This window comes from Rattus rattus, chromosome 3 (assembly GCF_011064425.1).
Source record: "Rattus rattus isolate New Zealand chromosome 3, Rrattus_CSIRO_v1, whole genome shotgun sequence".
NCBI classification, from domain to species: domain Eukaryota; kingdom Metazoa; phylum Chordata; class Mammalia; order Rodentia; family Muridae; genus Rattus; species Rattus rattus.
Window position 1 is genome coordinate 200,055,791 of NC_046156.1, and position 17,596 is coordinate 200,073,386.

The following is a 17,596-nucleotide window of genomic DNA, read 5'->3' on the forward strand; positions in this document are numbered from 1 at the left end:
ACGAATTAAGTGTATTATTTTACACATTTAGCAAAGTTCATGAAAGTGTTTTCAAGTCCATTTTGTTGATTTAATTCATTACTTATGATAGCATGGCATGATAAAGTTATTTCACAATTTATGCAACTCTCCCATATAGATGATCATGTATACCTAGTTTACATTACATTTCTCATTGATATAATTAACGTGTGTGTGTGTGTGTGTGTGTGTGTGTGTGTGTGTGTGTGTGTGTGAGAGAGAGAGAGAGAGAGAGAGAGAGAGAGAGAGAGAGAGAGAGAGACTTTAGGTCCCAGAGGTGAGTGGATGATTGTATTTTGATTTGATTTGATTTTTTTTTGTTTTTGTTTTTGTTTTTTTTCTTTTTTTTTTGGAGCTGGGGACCGAACCCAGGGCCTTGCCCTTGGTAGGCAAGTGCTCTACCACTGAGCTAAATCCCCAACCCTTGATTTTGTTTTTAAAGTAGAGGAGATTTTTATTGTAGATGTAAAGGAGGAAGCAGGCCGAGGCGAGAGTCCAGGCTGAACATGTCCAGCAGACCGCACTGGACTGTGAGAAAGGAGAGCGGGAGGGAGAGCCAGAGAGGAGCCTCGGCCAAGAGCGGATTTTGATTTTAAATAGCACTGCCAGTTGGCTTAGACAGTAATGTTTTCACTTTTTCTGATACCCTAGGAGACCACTCTTACCCGTGCACTTTTCTATGGTTTGTCTTTTGTTGTTAATGATGCTTTGTAAGAACGTTTCACATATTAAAGATCCATTTTTTTTCTAATGGTAGGGTTTTGAAAGTATCCTTTGTTTAATTGGTTTATGTTCCATTTTCCCTTTTGAAACTCTAAAGAGAGAGCACATTACAGTCTAGCTTTTTCCAATACAGTTATTATTTTTGTGCTTGTACTGTTGTATGTTGGATAATTTTTTTTAGTAGACGGTGGTGCCACATTTCACTTTATTTCCTCCAGACGGAGACCCACTTGTGCCTGTACTCCTTATACGTCTCCCATAGAATTGCAAGATCACTTTTGTTACGTATTAGATTACATACTTCTTAAATTTTCAGTAATCTAGCATCTAGCTTTTCGAGGGCTGAGATAGAACATGGTGGTTTGTTGTGTAATGGGTTCTCTCTCTACTTCTCTCTCCTGGGGGAAGCATGGCTTGACAGTACTTCACCTTGCAGCCTGGTCTGGAAGCTTCGAGATCATGCTCATGCTAGTTAAAGCTGGAGCCGACCAGAGAGCCAAGAGCCAGGTAGGCATGTGGGTCCCACAGGGGCCTGAGCTCTCACCTCCCCAGGGGGCGGGAGCTTCTGGGGTTCTGAGGTAAGTAGACCTTCCTCTATCACCCTGACTCTCTTCAGGAAGGAATGAACGCTCTCCACCTGGCAGCTCAGAACAATAACCTGCACATTGTGGATTACCTCATTCAAGACTTGCACCTGCAGGACCTGAACCAGCCCAATGAGGTGTGCCTGGCTACTCCCCATCAGCTCAGCTTCTTCCTGCCTGGGCGGGGCCCCCAGAGCAGCAAGCACACACAGGCTTGGCCCTGTAGCCAGCTCCTCCTCTCTCTGGTAGACCACAGGACAGGAGGAAAATGTTGCTGTTGGCAGTGGTCCAGGCTTCTGCATGGGGGGAGAAGAGGAATCAGAGAGACCACAGCCAGCCTCAGTCCCTTTATATCCCCTTACCTTGGCCAGGGTTCAAAGGTTATCCACCTCCATTCATATTTAAACCGTGAGCCTAAGCTTTATTCTGTGGTGCCTGACATTTTTATAGAAGATATTTGAACCAAAATTTTGCAGAAATCAACCATGGGCTATAATGCCCTTACGATATTGTCTAGGTGCCTTTTTATTTTATTTTTATAAGTGATTAATAAGACCACCTTTACCTTATGACTGTCTTAATGTGCTAGGCATAGAGGGAAGGCCTAGGGCCTTGTCTTAGTTCGAGTTTTATTGCTGTGAGAAGACACCATGACCTCAACAATTCTTATACCGGGAAACATTTAATTGGGGCTGACTTACCATTTCAGGGGTTTAGTCCATCATGGTGGGAATCATGGCAGTGTGCAGGTAGACATGGTGTTGGAGAAGGAGCTGAGAATTCTACATCTTGATCTGAAGGTAGCAGGAAGAGACTGTGTGTCCCCACAGAGACTCTCTTCCCCCAACAGGGCCACGCCTCCTAATAGTGCCGCTTCCTATGGGCCAAGCATTCGAACACATGAGTCTGTGGGGGTGTGCTGGCTGGTTCTGTGGGTCAACTCGACACAAGCTGGAGTTATCACAGAGAAAGGAGCCTCCCTTGAGGAAATGCTTCCATGAGATCCAGCTGTAAGGCATTTTCTCAATTAGTGATCGAGAGGGAAGATCACTTCCCTTGTGGGTGGTATCATCCTGGGGCAGGTAGTCCTAAGTTCTATAAGAAAGCAAGCTGAGCAAGCCAGGGGAGCAATCCAGTAAGCAGCAGCCCTCCATGGCCTCTGCATCTATTCCTGCCTCCAAGTTCCTGCCCTGTGTGAGTTCCTGTCTTGACTTCCTTTGCTGATAAGCCTCAATGTGGAAGTGTAAGCTGAATAAACCCTTCTCCCTCCGCAACTTGCTTCTTGGTCATGATGTTTTGTGTAGGAATAGAAAGCCTGCCTAAGACAGGGCACCAAACCTATTTAAAACCCCACAGACTTAGAACATACACTGCCACATGGGCTCTTGACTCTTTTGTGGGAGATAGTGGTATATAGGAAGGGGCGGACAAGGTGCTGGGTCCAGAGGCAGAAGCAGGTTCAATGCCAACCATCTCCTCTTCCTCGTCTTCACATTTTTGAGATGGGAGCTTGCTATGTTGCCCAGGCTGCCCCTGAGTCTGTAATCCTCCTGCCTCAGTCTCCAGAGTGCTGGGATTAGGCATGTACCACCAGCTTTTCCTACTTCACAAGTTTCCTGTTAACCGTGGTGCTTGTCCCTTCTCTTCCTGTGGCAATCTGCTAAGTAAAAGGCCCAGGAGCTCAGTGGTGGGTACAGCATCCACGGAGAGGCCTTAGGAGCAGAGACTACAAGAGAATGAGCCCAGGGGGTTCACTGAGATGGATAGGGGAAGACTCTCAGGGTTTATTTTTATTCCTATAATAAACCTGGACTAACGTAACAGACAAAATACATTGTTTTTTCTAAGCCATCTGAACGAATGGAGCTTGCTGGGGGCTGGGGGAAGAAACAGAGCCGTCATCCACTAGGTACAGAATTTCACTTCTGAAAGATGAAAAGGGCTATGGAGATGCCCGGTGGGGACGCTTACAGAATGATGTAAAGGTACCTGGTCCAGGGCTGCTGAGATGGTGGGGTGGATAAAGAGGCACTGGCCACCAAGCCTGATCCCTGAAGGTGATCCTTGGAACCCACACGGTAGAAGAAGGAAGGCGGCTCTCACAGCTCTCTGACCTGCACCCACACCCCGTAACAGGCACACACACTCTCACACACAAAATAGTGAATGGCTAAACCTAATATCGCTGAGCTCTGTACTTACCAATAATCAGAGTGGGACATTTTATGTTATGAGTATTTGACAGTAATAACAAACAAGTGGGAAAAGAAGCCCATTTGAAGGTAGGGGTAGGAAGTAATGGCTTTGACTTATCACTCATGTGAAGATATGGTGAACTTCATAAAACCCATCATGCAGGCAGGATTACTCTCTCATAGTGCTACTCTCTTGCCTGGACGCTGCTCACCAGACAGAGCCTGTGCTTCTAACAGGATTAGTAAAATCCCTTTCTTTGGCTTCAAGGCAGTTCTAGACTCTGACAAGAGAAGCTTTACAAGGAAGAGACCTTTAAGACAAAGAGGATTTAACTAGGCCTAAGAGAGTTTGGATGGAGCTTGGGGCGTTCTCCTAGCTGTACAGCCCTAAAATCACTATGATGTCACCAGAGCAGAGAGATTCGAGCCAGGAGTTTGAGGCCAAGCAGTCTAAATGTTTTGAATCTATATGTCTGTCGGCTTCCATGTGTGATCAGAACTTAAAAAATGGTGATGTTGGGAGAAGGGGGTGTAGAAGGGAAAGGCAAAGGCCGTTTGCATGTTGGTTGAAAGTGGACGGTTTGGTTATGCTTCCTCCACTGAGCGCGTTGGGAACATTTACTGGCCTAGTGGAATCTGAATGGGAAGTCTTTGTAAGTCTTTGTAAGTCAAAAGCAGCCTCTCTGCGGGGGAGGGGTGGTAGTAAATGGTGGAAGAGGATTGAGAACACATCTGTTTTCTTGCTCAGGCCTCCTTCAGTATCCACCGGGAATTAGGTCCAGGACCCCTCTTGGATGCTAAAATGGGCAGAAGATCAAATCCTTATATAAAACGGTGTAGTGCTTTCATAACCTACACACAGCCTCCCGTGCCCCTTTAAAACACCTCTAGACTGCTGTTAGTACCTGTTTCAACTATAATGCTGCGTAATTTACATATGGTTAAGAGAAATGAAAAAAAAAAAAGAAAAAAAAAAAGGCCTATATGTTTAGTAGATACGGGGTCCCCTCCCCCCCCGAATAGTTTGGATTGTGAATAGTTTCATTCACCCGTGGATACAGGGGTCACATATATCTGAGATAGCATTTAGCCGAAGCTGTCAACTGTACTGTGTAAAGAAAACTCTCTCAGCGTCCATGCCACGCCCCTCTCGGCGTCCATGCCACGCCCCTACCCCCTGCATCTGAGCTATGACTCCAGCTCTGAGCACCAGAGACCTCCCAGCACACGTTCCTGCCCTGCTTCACTCTGGGTTTTCCCTTAAACTGGTTGTGCTTCCCGTCGAGGGAAAAGCTGTGAGCTGTGGATAGAGACAGAGAGAGACTTGGTGGGACAGTGTCCGAAGGATTCCGAGGGTAAAGAATGAGTCTGGTGGGACCTTGGGTGCTGTTTTTGACCTTTGTGTTGCATTCGGTGACTTAATAAACTGGAAGCATAAATAATTTATAATAGATCATTTCAATTCCTCGGGCTTGTTTATATGCAAAAAATTAAATGCATCTTAAAACATAAATGGTTAAAAATATGAGCTAACAAAGGAAAAACGACAAGGAACTGGAACTCTAGACACTCCTTATTCTAGTTAAATTAAGGCCTGGGTTCCTGGGCCAGGAGGCCTAGTGATCTGCTCCAGGCATGAGGCCCTGGCTTGGACACTTTTCTTGGTCTTGTCTGGGAAGTTTTCCTGCCTTCCCAATATAGGAGATCCCTTGAGACTGTACTGGATAGAAGCCCGCTTGAACATAATTCAAATGGGTTGGGTTGTTTCTTTAAAAGAATGAAATGACATGATAAGGAATTTTATTTTCAAACATGCATAAGGTTCTGAAATTCCGGTTGCTATTTTTGCCCAATCATATGTACCTCTGCAAGAACAAAAATTTATACCTTATTATTTATGTCGTACTGTCACTTCCCCTTTCTTTAAGGTACGTTTGGTATTTAAAAGATGGAGATTATGTGGAACGTTCTGTTTTGTGTAACGGGCCTTTTACTCTTTTCTTTTCTTGGTGACGTCCACAAAGGGCATCCAAAGTTCGAAGACTTAGCTCTTCTGTTGGGAAGCAAGTCATCTGGGATAAGTCAGTCTCTCCTGGAACCTCTCACATCTTAGGCCTTCTGGGGGCGTGGATCCTGTGTCACTTTGTTGAGCTCTATGATGTAAAGCTTTGTAGCAACCCAGGGTCAAAAGAGGCGGGCTGTGTTAAAATTCCACAGACCTCCAATCCGTGGAGAGAAGTGTGTGTCCTTGCTATGGTTTAAAGGTGATTGGTTGCTCTAGTCTTACAGGACTTTAATCCCTGGAGTCATGTGCTAATGACATTAAGCCAACTATGGTGTTACAAGGTGGGGCCTCTGGGAAATGATCAAGATTAGATGCAGCCATTAGGGTGGAAACTCCATGATTGAAATCTTATGGTTTTATAATGAGAGGGAGAGACAACACACACCCTCTGTCTTTGGCTTTGGGACTCTTGCAATGTTTCTGGAGACTGAAAGCAAGAAGGCCTTTCCCAGATGTGGGCCTATACCTTGCTCTTCTAGAAACATGAGTCAAATAAACTTCTTTAACTTTATAAAATAGCCTACCTTTGGTATAGTATTGAAAAAAGAACCCAGATACATATTATATTTTATATAATATATGCATATATTAGAATTATAGTCTCCAAATTGATAAACATATATTAAAATTCTTTCTGTTACAAGTATCAAAAATTCATTCTAATCTTGGCTGAGAATAACAAAGGTAACTCGATAACTTATAAATGAGGTCTTCAAGGATGTGTCTTGCTGGTTTCAGACATGGCGGGTCCAGCTTTTCTTTCTTTCTGCAACTATTGGCTGCCACTCACTGCCTCTAGTCCTCCCTGTGCTCTGGGTATGGCGGCTTCCCAACTTCCAGTTTCTACCCTCAGGAATTTTGACCCAAAGACAAAACGTCCTTTCCTATCAAAGCTCACACACGAGTGTCACAAGCAATTCTGTTTGGTCTTGTTTGAATCATATGCTCAATTCCGAACCAGTCGCCATGACCAACAGGAGCTATGTGATCACTTTACACAACAGGAAACAATCAGGAAAAGCCTAGCAGTGAGCAGCACTGACTGCAGAAAATGGCATAATATGGAGAGACAGGATGACCAGCGAGCCATGGTTCCTACAGCTAAGTAGATGGTGCCAAACGTGACCTATTATAATGCTATGAACCAGAAACCTAAGATCTCCTAGTACACTGGTTCTCAACCATCCTAACGCTGAGACACAATATAGTTCCTCATGTTGTAGTGACCTCACAAAATTATTTTGTTGCTACTTCATAACTGTAATTTTGCCAATATTATGAATTGTAATGTAAGCATTTTTTGGAGATAAAGGTTTACTAAAGGGGTAGTGTCCCACGGGTTGAGAAGCACTGCTTTTCTTAGGCTTGGGGATAAAGTTCTCTTAGTAGAAACCTTTCTAACATGATGAAACCCTGGACTAAAACACCTGCATCCATGGGCCAAAACAAACCTTTTCTTCCTTAAAATTTCTGTCAAATATTTATTACAATATTTTTATGAGAGAATTTATCACCCTGTGTAGGTCCAAGTGGCTTTGGTTATGTCTGAATCCGGGAGTTCAAGGTCTGCCGTCAGGGTCCTTCATCTCTTTCTACTTCCCACTGTCTGGCCTCGACTTACCAAGTGGCAAAGAGTCATCGTCGCTGATGACTTTACAATAAATATAGACTGTATTAGGAAAATAATCCAATGGCTGACTCTTACTGGCCTTGGATGATGGGTGGCCAACTCAATGTTGTCGTCCTTGGTAGAGGAAGCAAGAGTTTTAAGAAATGCATCAAAATGGTGTAGGGCTGTCCTCCAGAGGAAAAGATTATGGGCAGACATCAGGGAATAGGTGTTTCCATCTCCTGATACAGTACATTAGCCACTTTTAATGTCTCGTCTCCACACAATCACGCTCAGTAGCACTCCCATGCTCGCCAGCTATTGCACTGCTCTATGGAACACATCTCATGTGCCTCCCCGGAGGACTCCTCTCTCCTCTCTACTGTTCCTCTTGGCTACTCCATTGCTTAGCACAAAGCTGCACATGTATGATAAAGTTGTTGGTACCTGAATGGTGTAGGGTGTATGACATTGGTGGTGGTTTGAATACGAATGGCCCCAATATGCTCATAGATTTGAATGCTTGGCCACCAGAGATTGGTGGCATTAGGAGGTGAGGCCTTGTTGGAGTAGGTATGTCCTCATTAAAGTGAGTGTGTCACTCAGGGTGGGCTTTGGGGGTCCAAATGCTTAAGCCAGGTCCAGTGTCTGCCTCTCCTTGCTGCCTGCCTGTGAAGATGTAGAACTCTAGGCTCTTCTCCCACACCATGTCTGCCTTTGTCCTTCCGTGTTGTCTGGCCAAGAGTTCCAACAGGATAACAAGATGCTAAACCTCTGAACTGTGAGCAAACCCCATGGTTTGCTTTTATAAAAGCGACCACAGTCATGGTGTCTCTTCACAGCAATAGAACTAAGACGTTGTCTTCATCTAGCATGCGCAATGCCTCTTGTGACCCGTTTCCTGATTTATATGCTGCTCAGGCTTATTCTCACTGTGACTCAAGAGAACAGTGAAAAGGAGAAAAGATTTATTATAGCTCACAATTTCAGAGATTTTCATGTCAGAAAGTATGTGGCTTCGCCACTGTGGCCAGGAAGCACAGCTGAGCACAGTAGGACAAAGCCAGCACTGGACAGGTCCTCAGTGACCAGCATCCTTCAACCAGACCGTCCACAGTTGTGTTCCCGCTAATGCTCTGTTCAAAATTTGAATCTATCCATGGATTAAGCCATTCATTAGGTCAAAGCCCTCTGTCTAAAATCCAGCCTGGAGACACCATTACAGACCCGCCTAGAGGTGCGTCTTACTAACGTCCTAGCCATCTCGAAATCCAACCAAGTGTCAATAAATAAGTTTAACCCCCACACCGCAGGTTGTTTATGTGACTCTTCATCTGTGGCTGCCATTTGTGGATATTTATTGTGAGTTGCATCCAATAACTATCGGTCTGTCATTTTCGAAAGGACTAGACTTTTTCCTTCAACCATATCCCAACTTGCAAGCAGAAAAATGTGGCGCCAACCAATCTGCTCCTTCCCTTACCCCTTCGGTGGTTTCCTGAGAATAAGGGAGGCAATTAGCTCTTCAAGCTTTGAAGGGGTGGAACGGTAGGTCTTGTGGAGAATACATGTGGCCTAAGGATCATGAAGGATGTGAACGTTTTGGTGCTAGTTTCTTTCCCCAGTTTCTGCACATTCCTGGACACAGATCTCCACGAGGCTGAGCTGAGCAGATGTTTTCCATTTTGTTTTAGGCACTGGACTATTTTAGCCTGTTTCTCTTCCTTTTTTTCCTTCCTTGTAAGCAATCAGTGGTCTTGATCTTTTCGTTAAACGCCATTAGCTAGCGATTTGCTGACAGATTCAGAATGCTACTTATAGAATCTCGCACCCTCCTTACGTTGAAGGCGTCTCGCTAAGTCTCCAATTAGCACACTGAGCCAAGTTTCCTTTTTTTTTTTTTTTTTTTAAATTTTTTAAGTTGAAGAAAATTCATCTTAGGCAGTTTTGTCATCCAGTTTCCTATTCCATTTTTTTCTTTTCAAAAATAGCCTGAGTTGAAAAATTAAGTTTTCTGTGCATCTTTCACTTTTCTTGATGGTATTTTGGCTACTGCAAACGCAGTCTCTGTCACCAACAGGAAAACTTGGAGAAGTCACTACTATTCAAATAGTTTATATTTGAAAAATCCGATATAAACACCTGTCTCCCCTGGAGTTGCTGGATGCCTCTGCTTTCTTTTTCCTTTTCTTGTCAAACAGACCCACGCTCAAGAGCTTTCTGACCGCTCCTCAGAAATGCAACACCCGGTGAGCATGGCCTCAGATTTTGACTGCGCAGGGGCCAGAGAGATGGCTCAGTGGTTAAGAACACTTGCTGCTCTCGAAGAGGACTTGGGTTCCGTTCTTAGCATCAACATGGAGGCTCACAAACTGTCTTCAACTCTAGTTCCAGGGGATCCAGTGGCCTCTTCTGGCCTCCGAGGGCACCATGCACGCACACAGAGCACATTTATCCACTCAGGTTTACATATACCCCTTAGCTAAGAATAAATACGCCGTTAAGAACCAAGTAAAATCCCGCTAACCAAATGTATCTGAATGAGCTTCGTGTGTGCTGGGCACCGAAGAATTTCTGTGTTGTGTGTTTTTATTGGTAAGGCAGCGTGACGCTCAGATGCTTCAATCAGGGTGTGGCACAAGCTAATTTCTCAATAACTGGTTGAGTGGAAGAAGTGCCCACCCACTCAGGAATCCTTGCTACATTTGCCATGGCGTCTGATGGTCAGGTTGTGACACAGTGCTTCTCTGACGCTCTGGAGGGCCTCTTCTGAACACTTGTGCCCGTGAAACTGAGTCAGCGTCGGTGTGGGGTTCCTCGGAGTTCTGATGACAAACTAGAGCTGGATGTGGCTTGGGTTCAGCAAAATGACCATTCCCTTCCTCCGAGGAGGGCCCAGAGTGATATGGCCATCTTAGCCACCCCATCGCCTTAAAATGCTGCCCGCTGCCTAACAGTCCTGCCAGTTTTCTGCTAAGTGTATGCTCAGTGTGGAATCCACGATTGATTTTCAGAGAGGAAGAAAACCGTTTCTTTTGGCAGCTGAGAGGGGCCATGTCGAAATGATTGAAAAGCTTGTCTTCCTTAATCTCCATACCTCAGAAAAAGACAAGGTGAGTCGGTCTTAGATTTTTTGTTTTTTTGTTTTTTTTTACTGAGGACAAAGAAGAGTTACAGTCGTTTCGGGGATTAACAATCAGTGTGCAGATTCCATGACAGGTCATTTCCGGTCCACAGTAGAGTTCTACTGAGAGTATCATGGTAAAATCCATCCACTTTTGCTGTAGATTGTCATGATTGGTGGGTGGGGTTTTGTATTGAGACAAGGTCTATCTATGACAGCACTTCGCAGCCTTCCTGACGCCGAGACTTTTTTTTTTTCTTTTCTTTTTCTTTTTTTTTTTTTTCCGGAGCTGGGGACCAAACCCAGGGCCTTGCGCTTGCTAGGCAAGCGCTCTACCGCTGAGCTAAATCCCCAACCCCGATGCCGAGACTCTTTACTTCAGTTCTTCATCATGTTGTGGTGACTCCCAACCATAGAATTATTTTCGTTGCTACCTCCTATCTGTAATTTTTGTTACTATTATGAACTGTGATGTTGTTACTATTATGAATCATGATGTAAATAGCTCACATGCAGGATATCTGATATGCGACCCCTCTGAAAGGGTCGTTGAACCCCCAAAGAGGTCATGCAATCCACAGGTTCATGCTGCTCTATGTAGCCCTGGCTGTCCTGGCGATTAGGCTGGCCTTGAACTCACAGAGATCCTGCTGCCTCTGCTTTCTCAGTGCAGAGATTAAAGGAGAGTGTCACCATGCCTGGCTATGATTGGTAGTTTTTGCTGCATAAATGTTTTAGAATTCGTTTATTTCATGTATTTTTCTACTCCATGTTCAGTTTGACACTTCTAAACCAGAAGCTTGATGAACTTGGCCTCAAAGTTGCTTGTAATGCAGTTTCCTAAATGGAGGGCACTCTCCTCATAAGCCCAACCCTCACCTATGCTTTCTTGAGGACTGCTGTGGACTTGGGCCCACATTGACTGTGAAGGGAAATCCTACAAGGTGGCCATTTGTATGGGCATCTTTGATAACTTCCTTAGGGGAAATTAATTCCCTCACAGGGAATTACAGACCTAAGAGGTTTGCACCATACATCTTTTGATATTTGTTACACATGTAAGATTATAGCTCAGGTTGACTTTCATTGGTGTACCCTAACATAGGCTAGGTTCAATTATTTTTGTTGTTCTTTTCTTTTTTAAATTTTTTTTTTTTTTTTTTTTCTAGAAAATCAGTACCAGGGATGGCTCAGTGGTTAAGAGCACTGACTGCTCTTCCAGAGGTCCTGAGTTCAATTCCCAGCAACCACATGGTGGCTCACAACCATCTGTAATGAGATCTGATGCCCTCTGCTGGTGTGTCTGAAGACAGTGACAGTGTACTCAACCATAAATAAATAAATCTTTAAAAACAAAAGAAAACCAGTACCAAATTCAAGCAAGAATGATTTTTTTCCTCCCTACGTGTTCAAATGACTTTTCATTTTAAACTTAAACATTGATAAGCCTTAGTTAAAACCAGATAATAGCTACACTCTGCACTATAACTTAACCAAAATAAAAGCTTCCCAAAGTTACACTGTGCCCTGGTGTTGGGGGTTGGTAGGGGGTGTTTCTCAGCACAGCTAATTTCACCTGGGATGCATCTCTGTGTTTGCAGGAGGGGAACACGGCCTTACACTTGGCTGCGATGCACGGCCACAGCCCAGTGGTGCAGGTGCTACTCACTCAGTGGTCAGAAGTAAATGAGACCAATGAGGTACGCGGACATGCGCATTCCAGCTGGGCGTAGGACTTAAGGGGGCAGGACTGGCGGTGCTTTCTAGAAAGAACGGGAAATCCAAGGTGTGCCACTCGTATAAAATGCTGAAGAGTCCTGTTTTTTTTTTTTTGTTTTTGTTTTTTTTTTTTGGTTTTCTTTTCTGTTTTCCTTTCAAGTATTCTTAGACAGGACATTTGTTAATTCCCTCAAAAGCCGTTTGCAAGAATAGGAGAGGGAGGGAATGATACCAAAGAACGCTGTCTTCCAGGCACACAGGGGCCTGTGGCACAGCACAGGGCCTGCAATGGTTCAAGACAGATGGGGTTCCCAGCATTGAGAGGGAGAAGTGTACCCAAGCCTCCAGCTCTAACCGAGGGGCTGTCTCCAACCGACAACTGCTTGCAAAGGAAAAACTAGTTGTCTCCAGTTGTGTCTCACTGGACATAAAGCCACACTTAAGGGTAGATCCCACTCTGAGCAGTAGATGGCCAACACAAAACAGCTATTGTTTTTTTTTTTTTTAACAAAATCTCAACCATTCAATTTTACCAAAGATGACTCAGGAGCCAGGGGGCGAAAGCCTGCTAGTTCCGAGAGGCAGAGAAAACACCCAGCTGACCTTCTTCCTTAGCCAATGTCCCAAAAGAAAAGCGCTCCTTCTCCACACTGTCTCCAAACCCTTTCAACAGAATGTCCCTCCCTTCTACTTCCTGTGTGCCTACCTCCCTGACTTCCTCTCATTCTCTATGCTTTTTCCCTATGCTCACTCCCTGTCAACTGGTTGCTGGCTCTACCTCTTGACCTATGGTTGACTTTATTTAATCCTGTTTACAACAAACAGAAAGCTCTTGGTTAAAGGTGTCTGCTAGGGGTGAGCCACACCAAGATTAGAAACAGGTTTTTCCAGTAAACCACACAATCTCCAGTTTTACAGTGTGATTGAATATCCTGCAACAAAACTCCATAAATTGGGTTTTTTTGCTCATGTGGTGTTTTCTTTTTTTTTTTGTTTTGTTTGTTTTGTTTTGTTTTTTTGTCTCATGTGGTTTTGTTTGAATTTTTTTTGTCTGATTGGTTTTTGCTTGTATATTATGGTTTCAGATTTTTGTGGCTTTATGGGTTTTGTTTGTGTGTTTCTTTGTTTTTTTTTTTTTGTTTTTTTATTCTGCTTTTTTTTTTTTTGCTTGTTTCTTCTCTTGAGTGGGAGGTTGGGAGGGAGGGAGGGAGAGAGACAGGAAGAGAGAGAGGGGGGGGAACATGGAGTGGGTGAGTTGAGAGAACATCTAGGAAGAGTTGAGGGATGAGAACCTGTAATCAGAGTATATTGCACAAATAAAATTGCTTTTCAATTAAAAAAAAAAAAAAGAAAAAGCCATTTGTTTTCAGATTAAATATGTGTTTTTACACTAAAGGACAAGAAAGGCATGGGGGAAAACATATGGTGTTGGGTTCCATTCGATTATAGCTATATATTCAGTGTGCCGTGTAAATCTATTTCAGGAACCAAAGCCTTCACATAGGAGGTGATCTGCTGTCTCATGCTATTCCAATGGACTTTGGCAGAGAGAGTTGGCTTTTGTTGTCGTTGTTGTTGTTGGTGGTGGTGGTGGTTGTTTTTTCTGGTGTGTGTGTCTCAACACATACACACCTGCATAAACGATACGGTGTGTCATGGGGACTGACCTGGTCAGGAGGACAAAAGGCTAGCTGGGCTGAGTAGGCTAAGACAGGTAGATGATGAAAGGCTCTGGCCACCAGATACTTGGTTTTCTTGTCTACAAGATGAGGCTAGCATGAATCCTGTCTTGCTAGGATTGTCATGTGATTTAACTGTACCAGAGTGTATATGGTCTTGGCAGTATTTGTTGGCACGTAAATGCTAAGTAGTGTTAATGACAACAACAAAAAGATTCATGCATAAATGATATTGAAAGTGTACTGTTTATCAAAGTATTTTTTATTCCATGCCAAGGGGAAATTAATTTTAACTTCCTTTCCCTTTTGTCAGAATGGAGAAACCCCATTCATGTTGGCTGTTGTGGGAGGTCATGAAGAATGCAGTCGAGTGCTCCTGGCAGGAGGAAGTGACGTCAACATTCCAAACAAAGTAGGAATCTGGGCTGGGGTCAATCATACAGTGGGACAATGACTTAGAATATTTTTTTTGGAACTCTGGTCCTTAATGGACGGATTGATGGAGTTTTATAGAATTAAAATTTTAGTATGCATTCTTTTCATAAGAATTAATGCTCACGAAGATAGCCTCTATTAGTGTCTCTTTGGAAGCAATGCCATTTTTCCCAATTCGTTTCGGGAAGGCTGAAAGTGAGACAGAAGGAGCAAGACCCAGTTACAGTAGATGACATTCTCACCCCTCTCATTGACAGCAAATACTAAAGAAGAAAAAAGTTTGCTGTGTGAGCTCCATGGGTCATCTTGGGCCTGAAGAAGGCAGGATGCCGTCTGCCTCTAAATATAAAATACTTCTGTATTTAATCATGGTGCTAACAAACTTTAAAACTTTCAAGCTAATGTCTTAATTATTGCTGTGAAGAGACACTGTGAACAAGGCAGTTTATAAAAGAAAGCATTTAATTGGGGCTTGCTTATAGTTTCAGAGAGTGAGTCCATGACCGTCATGGTGGGGAGCACAGCAGCAGGCAGGTATGGTGCTGGAGCAGTAGCTAAGCTTACATCCTGATCTATACAGCAGGAAAACTAAGAATGGGCCTGGCATGCCCTTTGACACACCTCCTCCAACAAGGCCACACCTACTAGTCCTTTCTAAAAAGTCCATCCACTGGGAACCAAACATTCAAATATATGGGCTCATGGGGGCCATTCTTATTTAAACCACCACAACTACATTACTAGCTTCACTTTTTTATATCAAGAATCCATAATCTAGAATGAGCAAGAGTCTAATCATATCATAATGGCTATGCATAATGGCTATGCAGAGGTTCAAACGCATGCTGGTAGCTGTGTCTTCAGACAGGCACCACATTTTTCTGGTTCATATTAAATTGCAATGAAAATAACTTAGGACAGAAAATTCAAATGGTACCTAAAAGAGTAGGTAATAAAAAAGTGTCTCCAACTCTACAGTTCATTTCTGCTCCACGGAACTCAGGTCTTTGTAGTTTACTTAGCCTCCTAGGAAGTTTCCATGCATTTGGAATGGGTGAGTGCATTGAGCATTCAGGAACAGTAGCACTCTCTCTGATTTGTGCTGCTCTGCACTTTTTTTTAAAAATTTTTTAAAAATTTTATTATGTATACAGCATTCCACCTGCATGTACACCTGCAGGCCAGAAGAGGGCACCAGATCCCATTACAGATGACTGTGAGCCACCATGTGGTTGCTGGGAATTGAACTCAGGACCTCTGGAAGAGCAGTCAGTGCTCTTAACCACTGAGCCATCTCTCCAGCCCTGTACTTTCTTTTTATTTTAATCTTTGCATGAGCACAATGTGCGAACAGTTCCTTTACAAAAGGTACGGGGCCCCAAACAATAAGATCTTCTACCCTTGTATACTGCTGCTGTGAGTAGATGCTTCCAAAAAACAATTTGTTACTGTCTTTTCTGTCATGATGGAAAATTATAATAAGAGAATAATCTAAAAGGAGGGAAAGAAAATCTAGGTCCTTCCTTAACATAGATGCTGATGTTGCTATCGATGGCCAGAGAAGCCATACAACCTGTAAGTGCCATGAATAGCAAGAGGTAGCCAGATAAGAGTTTGGCGAATATGTTGAACAGAAAAAAATATGTCGCCATTAAAAATCGCAATGCACAAACCTGGGTGTAGAAACAACATCCCTACACATAAAATGAAACAAGTCTTAAGAAATTATAATGGAAAATATGACAAACATATTACAAAATATGTAAAATATATACTGTAGACCACTAATCAAAAGTAGTGTAATAAATGCTAATAATAGTTAGATTTACATAGACATTGACAAGTATCTTAAGAGGGAGTATAAATCAAAAATAGTCATGTACTTCTCAGTTACTCAGTTACTCAGGTTACTGATGCAAAGAACAAACACAGAGTAAGCATGAGTGGCTGCAGCCAGATGTGACAGCAGCAGCCCACACAGCACTCATGATTGCTGCTGTGGAAGCTGTGTCTCAAGATATCTGTAAATACAATGTATCTTTCAGTCACCTCCTGCAAACACAGAGTAAGAATTCAGAGTGTGTCAGCTGCAGAGATGGTTCCGGAGTTAAGAGTACTCGCTGGTTGCTCTTCCAGAGGATTCTAGTTCAGTTCCCAGCACCCACATCTTGCAATTTACAGTCATCTGTAACTCCAGTTTTAGGGGTATTCTACCCTTGCCTCCACAGGCACCCACAGGCAGACATACTTTTATACTTATACCCAATTAAACATAATAAAATTAAATCCTTAAAAAAAAGAGAGATAAAGAGGTCAGGATGTGGAAATCTGCCGCGTCCCCCAAGACCATCCACTCCATGATCTCGGGATGCCCCTCCCTGCTGAGCAGGGCTCTGAGGCTCACTCCTTGGTCTGAACCTCATAGTTTCTACATTAGCTTATTCTGCCTTTGCCGGGATTTAGCTTTGCGGTGGTTTTCACATGAGCAAGCTCACATCTCCCTGTCTAGGAGAGCAGACTCCCACTACCCTCCATCTTTGAGTAAGAGGCTCAGCTCCTACCTGAGCACTTGTTTGAATAGGCTTGTTTCTCCCAAGTCACTGAGGAGTTTAATCTCCAATGCCTGAGATAGCAGTGCCAAGGGCAGAGAGGTAGTCAGTCCAACCGTGGTATTTGAGGTACAGCCTTCGGAAGGTGATTAGTTCGTTAGGGTGGAGCCCCATGATTGACTGAGCATATCCCGGTAAGTTTATGAGAAGAGGAAAAAGACCCTGTGGACGCAGATGCATACCATAGCATTGTGATATGGTGCAGCCTACAGTACTGCCCCTGAGCCCACGCCATGAGATATGGACTTCTTTTTACACAACTGAGGAAAGTAAGCCTCGTTTCCTTATAAATTAGTACCTCAAGTACTTTGTGATAGTAATGAAAACTTAATACAAGTTCTAGAGGTTTTGGCCTTTGTTCACTAACATAGTTCCTAGACAAATAATCCCAGCACTCACTATAGTCCAGAACCGTTCCCACTTATCCTGGGGAAGACTCCCAGGAAATAACGAGTGTGGTGGCCAGCGCAGCAGCACACATGATCGAAGGTGGTTTGGACGTCATTTTGCTTTTACACCTGTAGAGATGTGTTCAGTCATACACATGCCTTTATCTTGCTGACACCAACCTCCGGCCTCTAGAAAGTGGCTTCTGTGTTCTCTTGTACCTCCCTGTTGCTAAGGAGAGAAGGGACACAGCTGAATCATTTCCGAGGAGATAATTGGAGCAGGACTATGGATTTGGCTGTAAGCGGTCTTCCTCCATTTGTGCTAGATGGAGAGACTGCCCAGCGTGGGCCGTGGACTCTTTTTAGCATTGTGTCAGGTGCCACAGGCCCTAGAATGACTTTCGTAGACCTTAAAAACTCAAGCTTCTGGAAGCCTTACATCAC

At 43.7% G+C, this 17,596-nt stretch overlaps 1 protein-coding gene across 1 annotated transcript in view; it reads left to right on the plus strand.

Moving 5' to 3' along the window:
• Ankdd1b (ankyrin repeat and death domain containing 1B) overlaps positions 1–17,596 on the plus strand; it is a 64,611-nt gene that overhangs the window by 23,699 nt on the left and 23,316 nt on the right. The window contains exons 4-8 of the mRNA XM_032896882.1: positions 1,153–1,251; positions 1,361–1,465; positions 10,212–10,310; positions 11,923–12,021; positions 14,033–14,131. Of these exons, the coding sequence (XP_032752773.1) occupies positions 1,153–1,251; positions 1,361–1,465; positions 10,212–10,310; positions 11,923–12,021; positions 14,033–14,131 (501 nt within the window). The remainder of the gene's footprint in view (positions 1–1,152; positions 1,252–1,360; positions 1,466–10,211; positions 10,311–11,922; positions 12,022–14,032; positions 14,132–17,596) is intronic.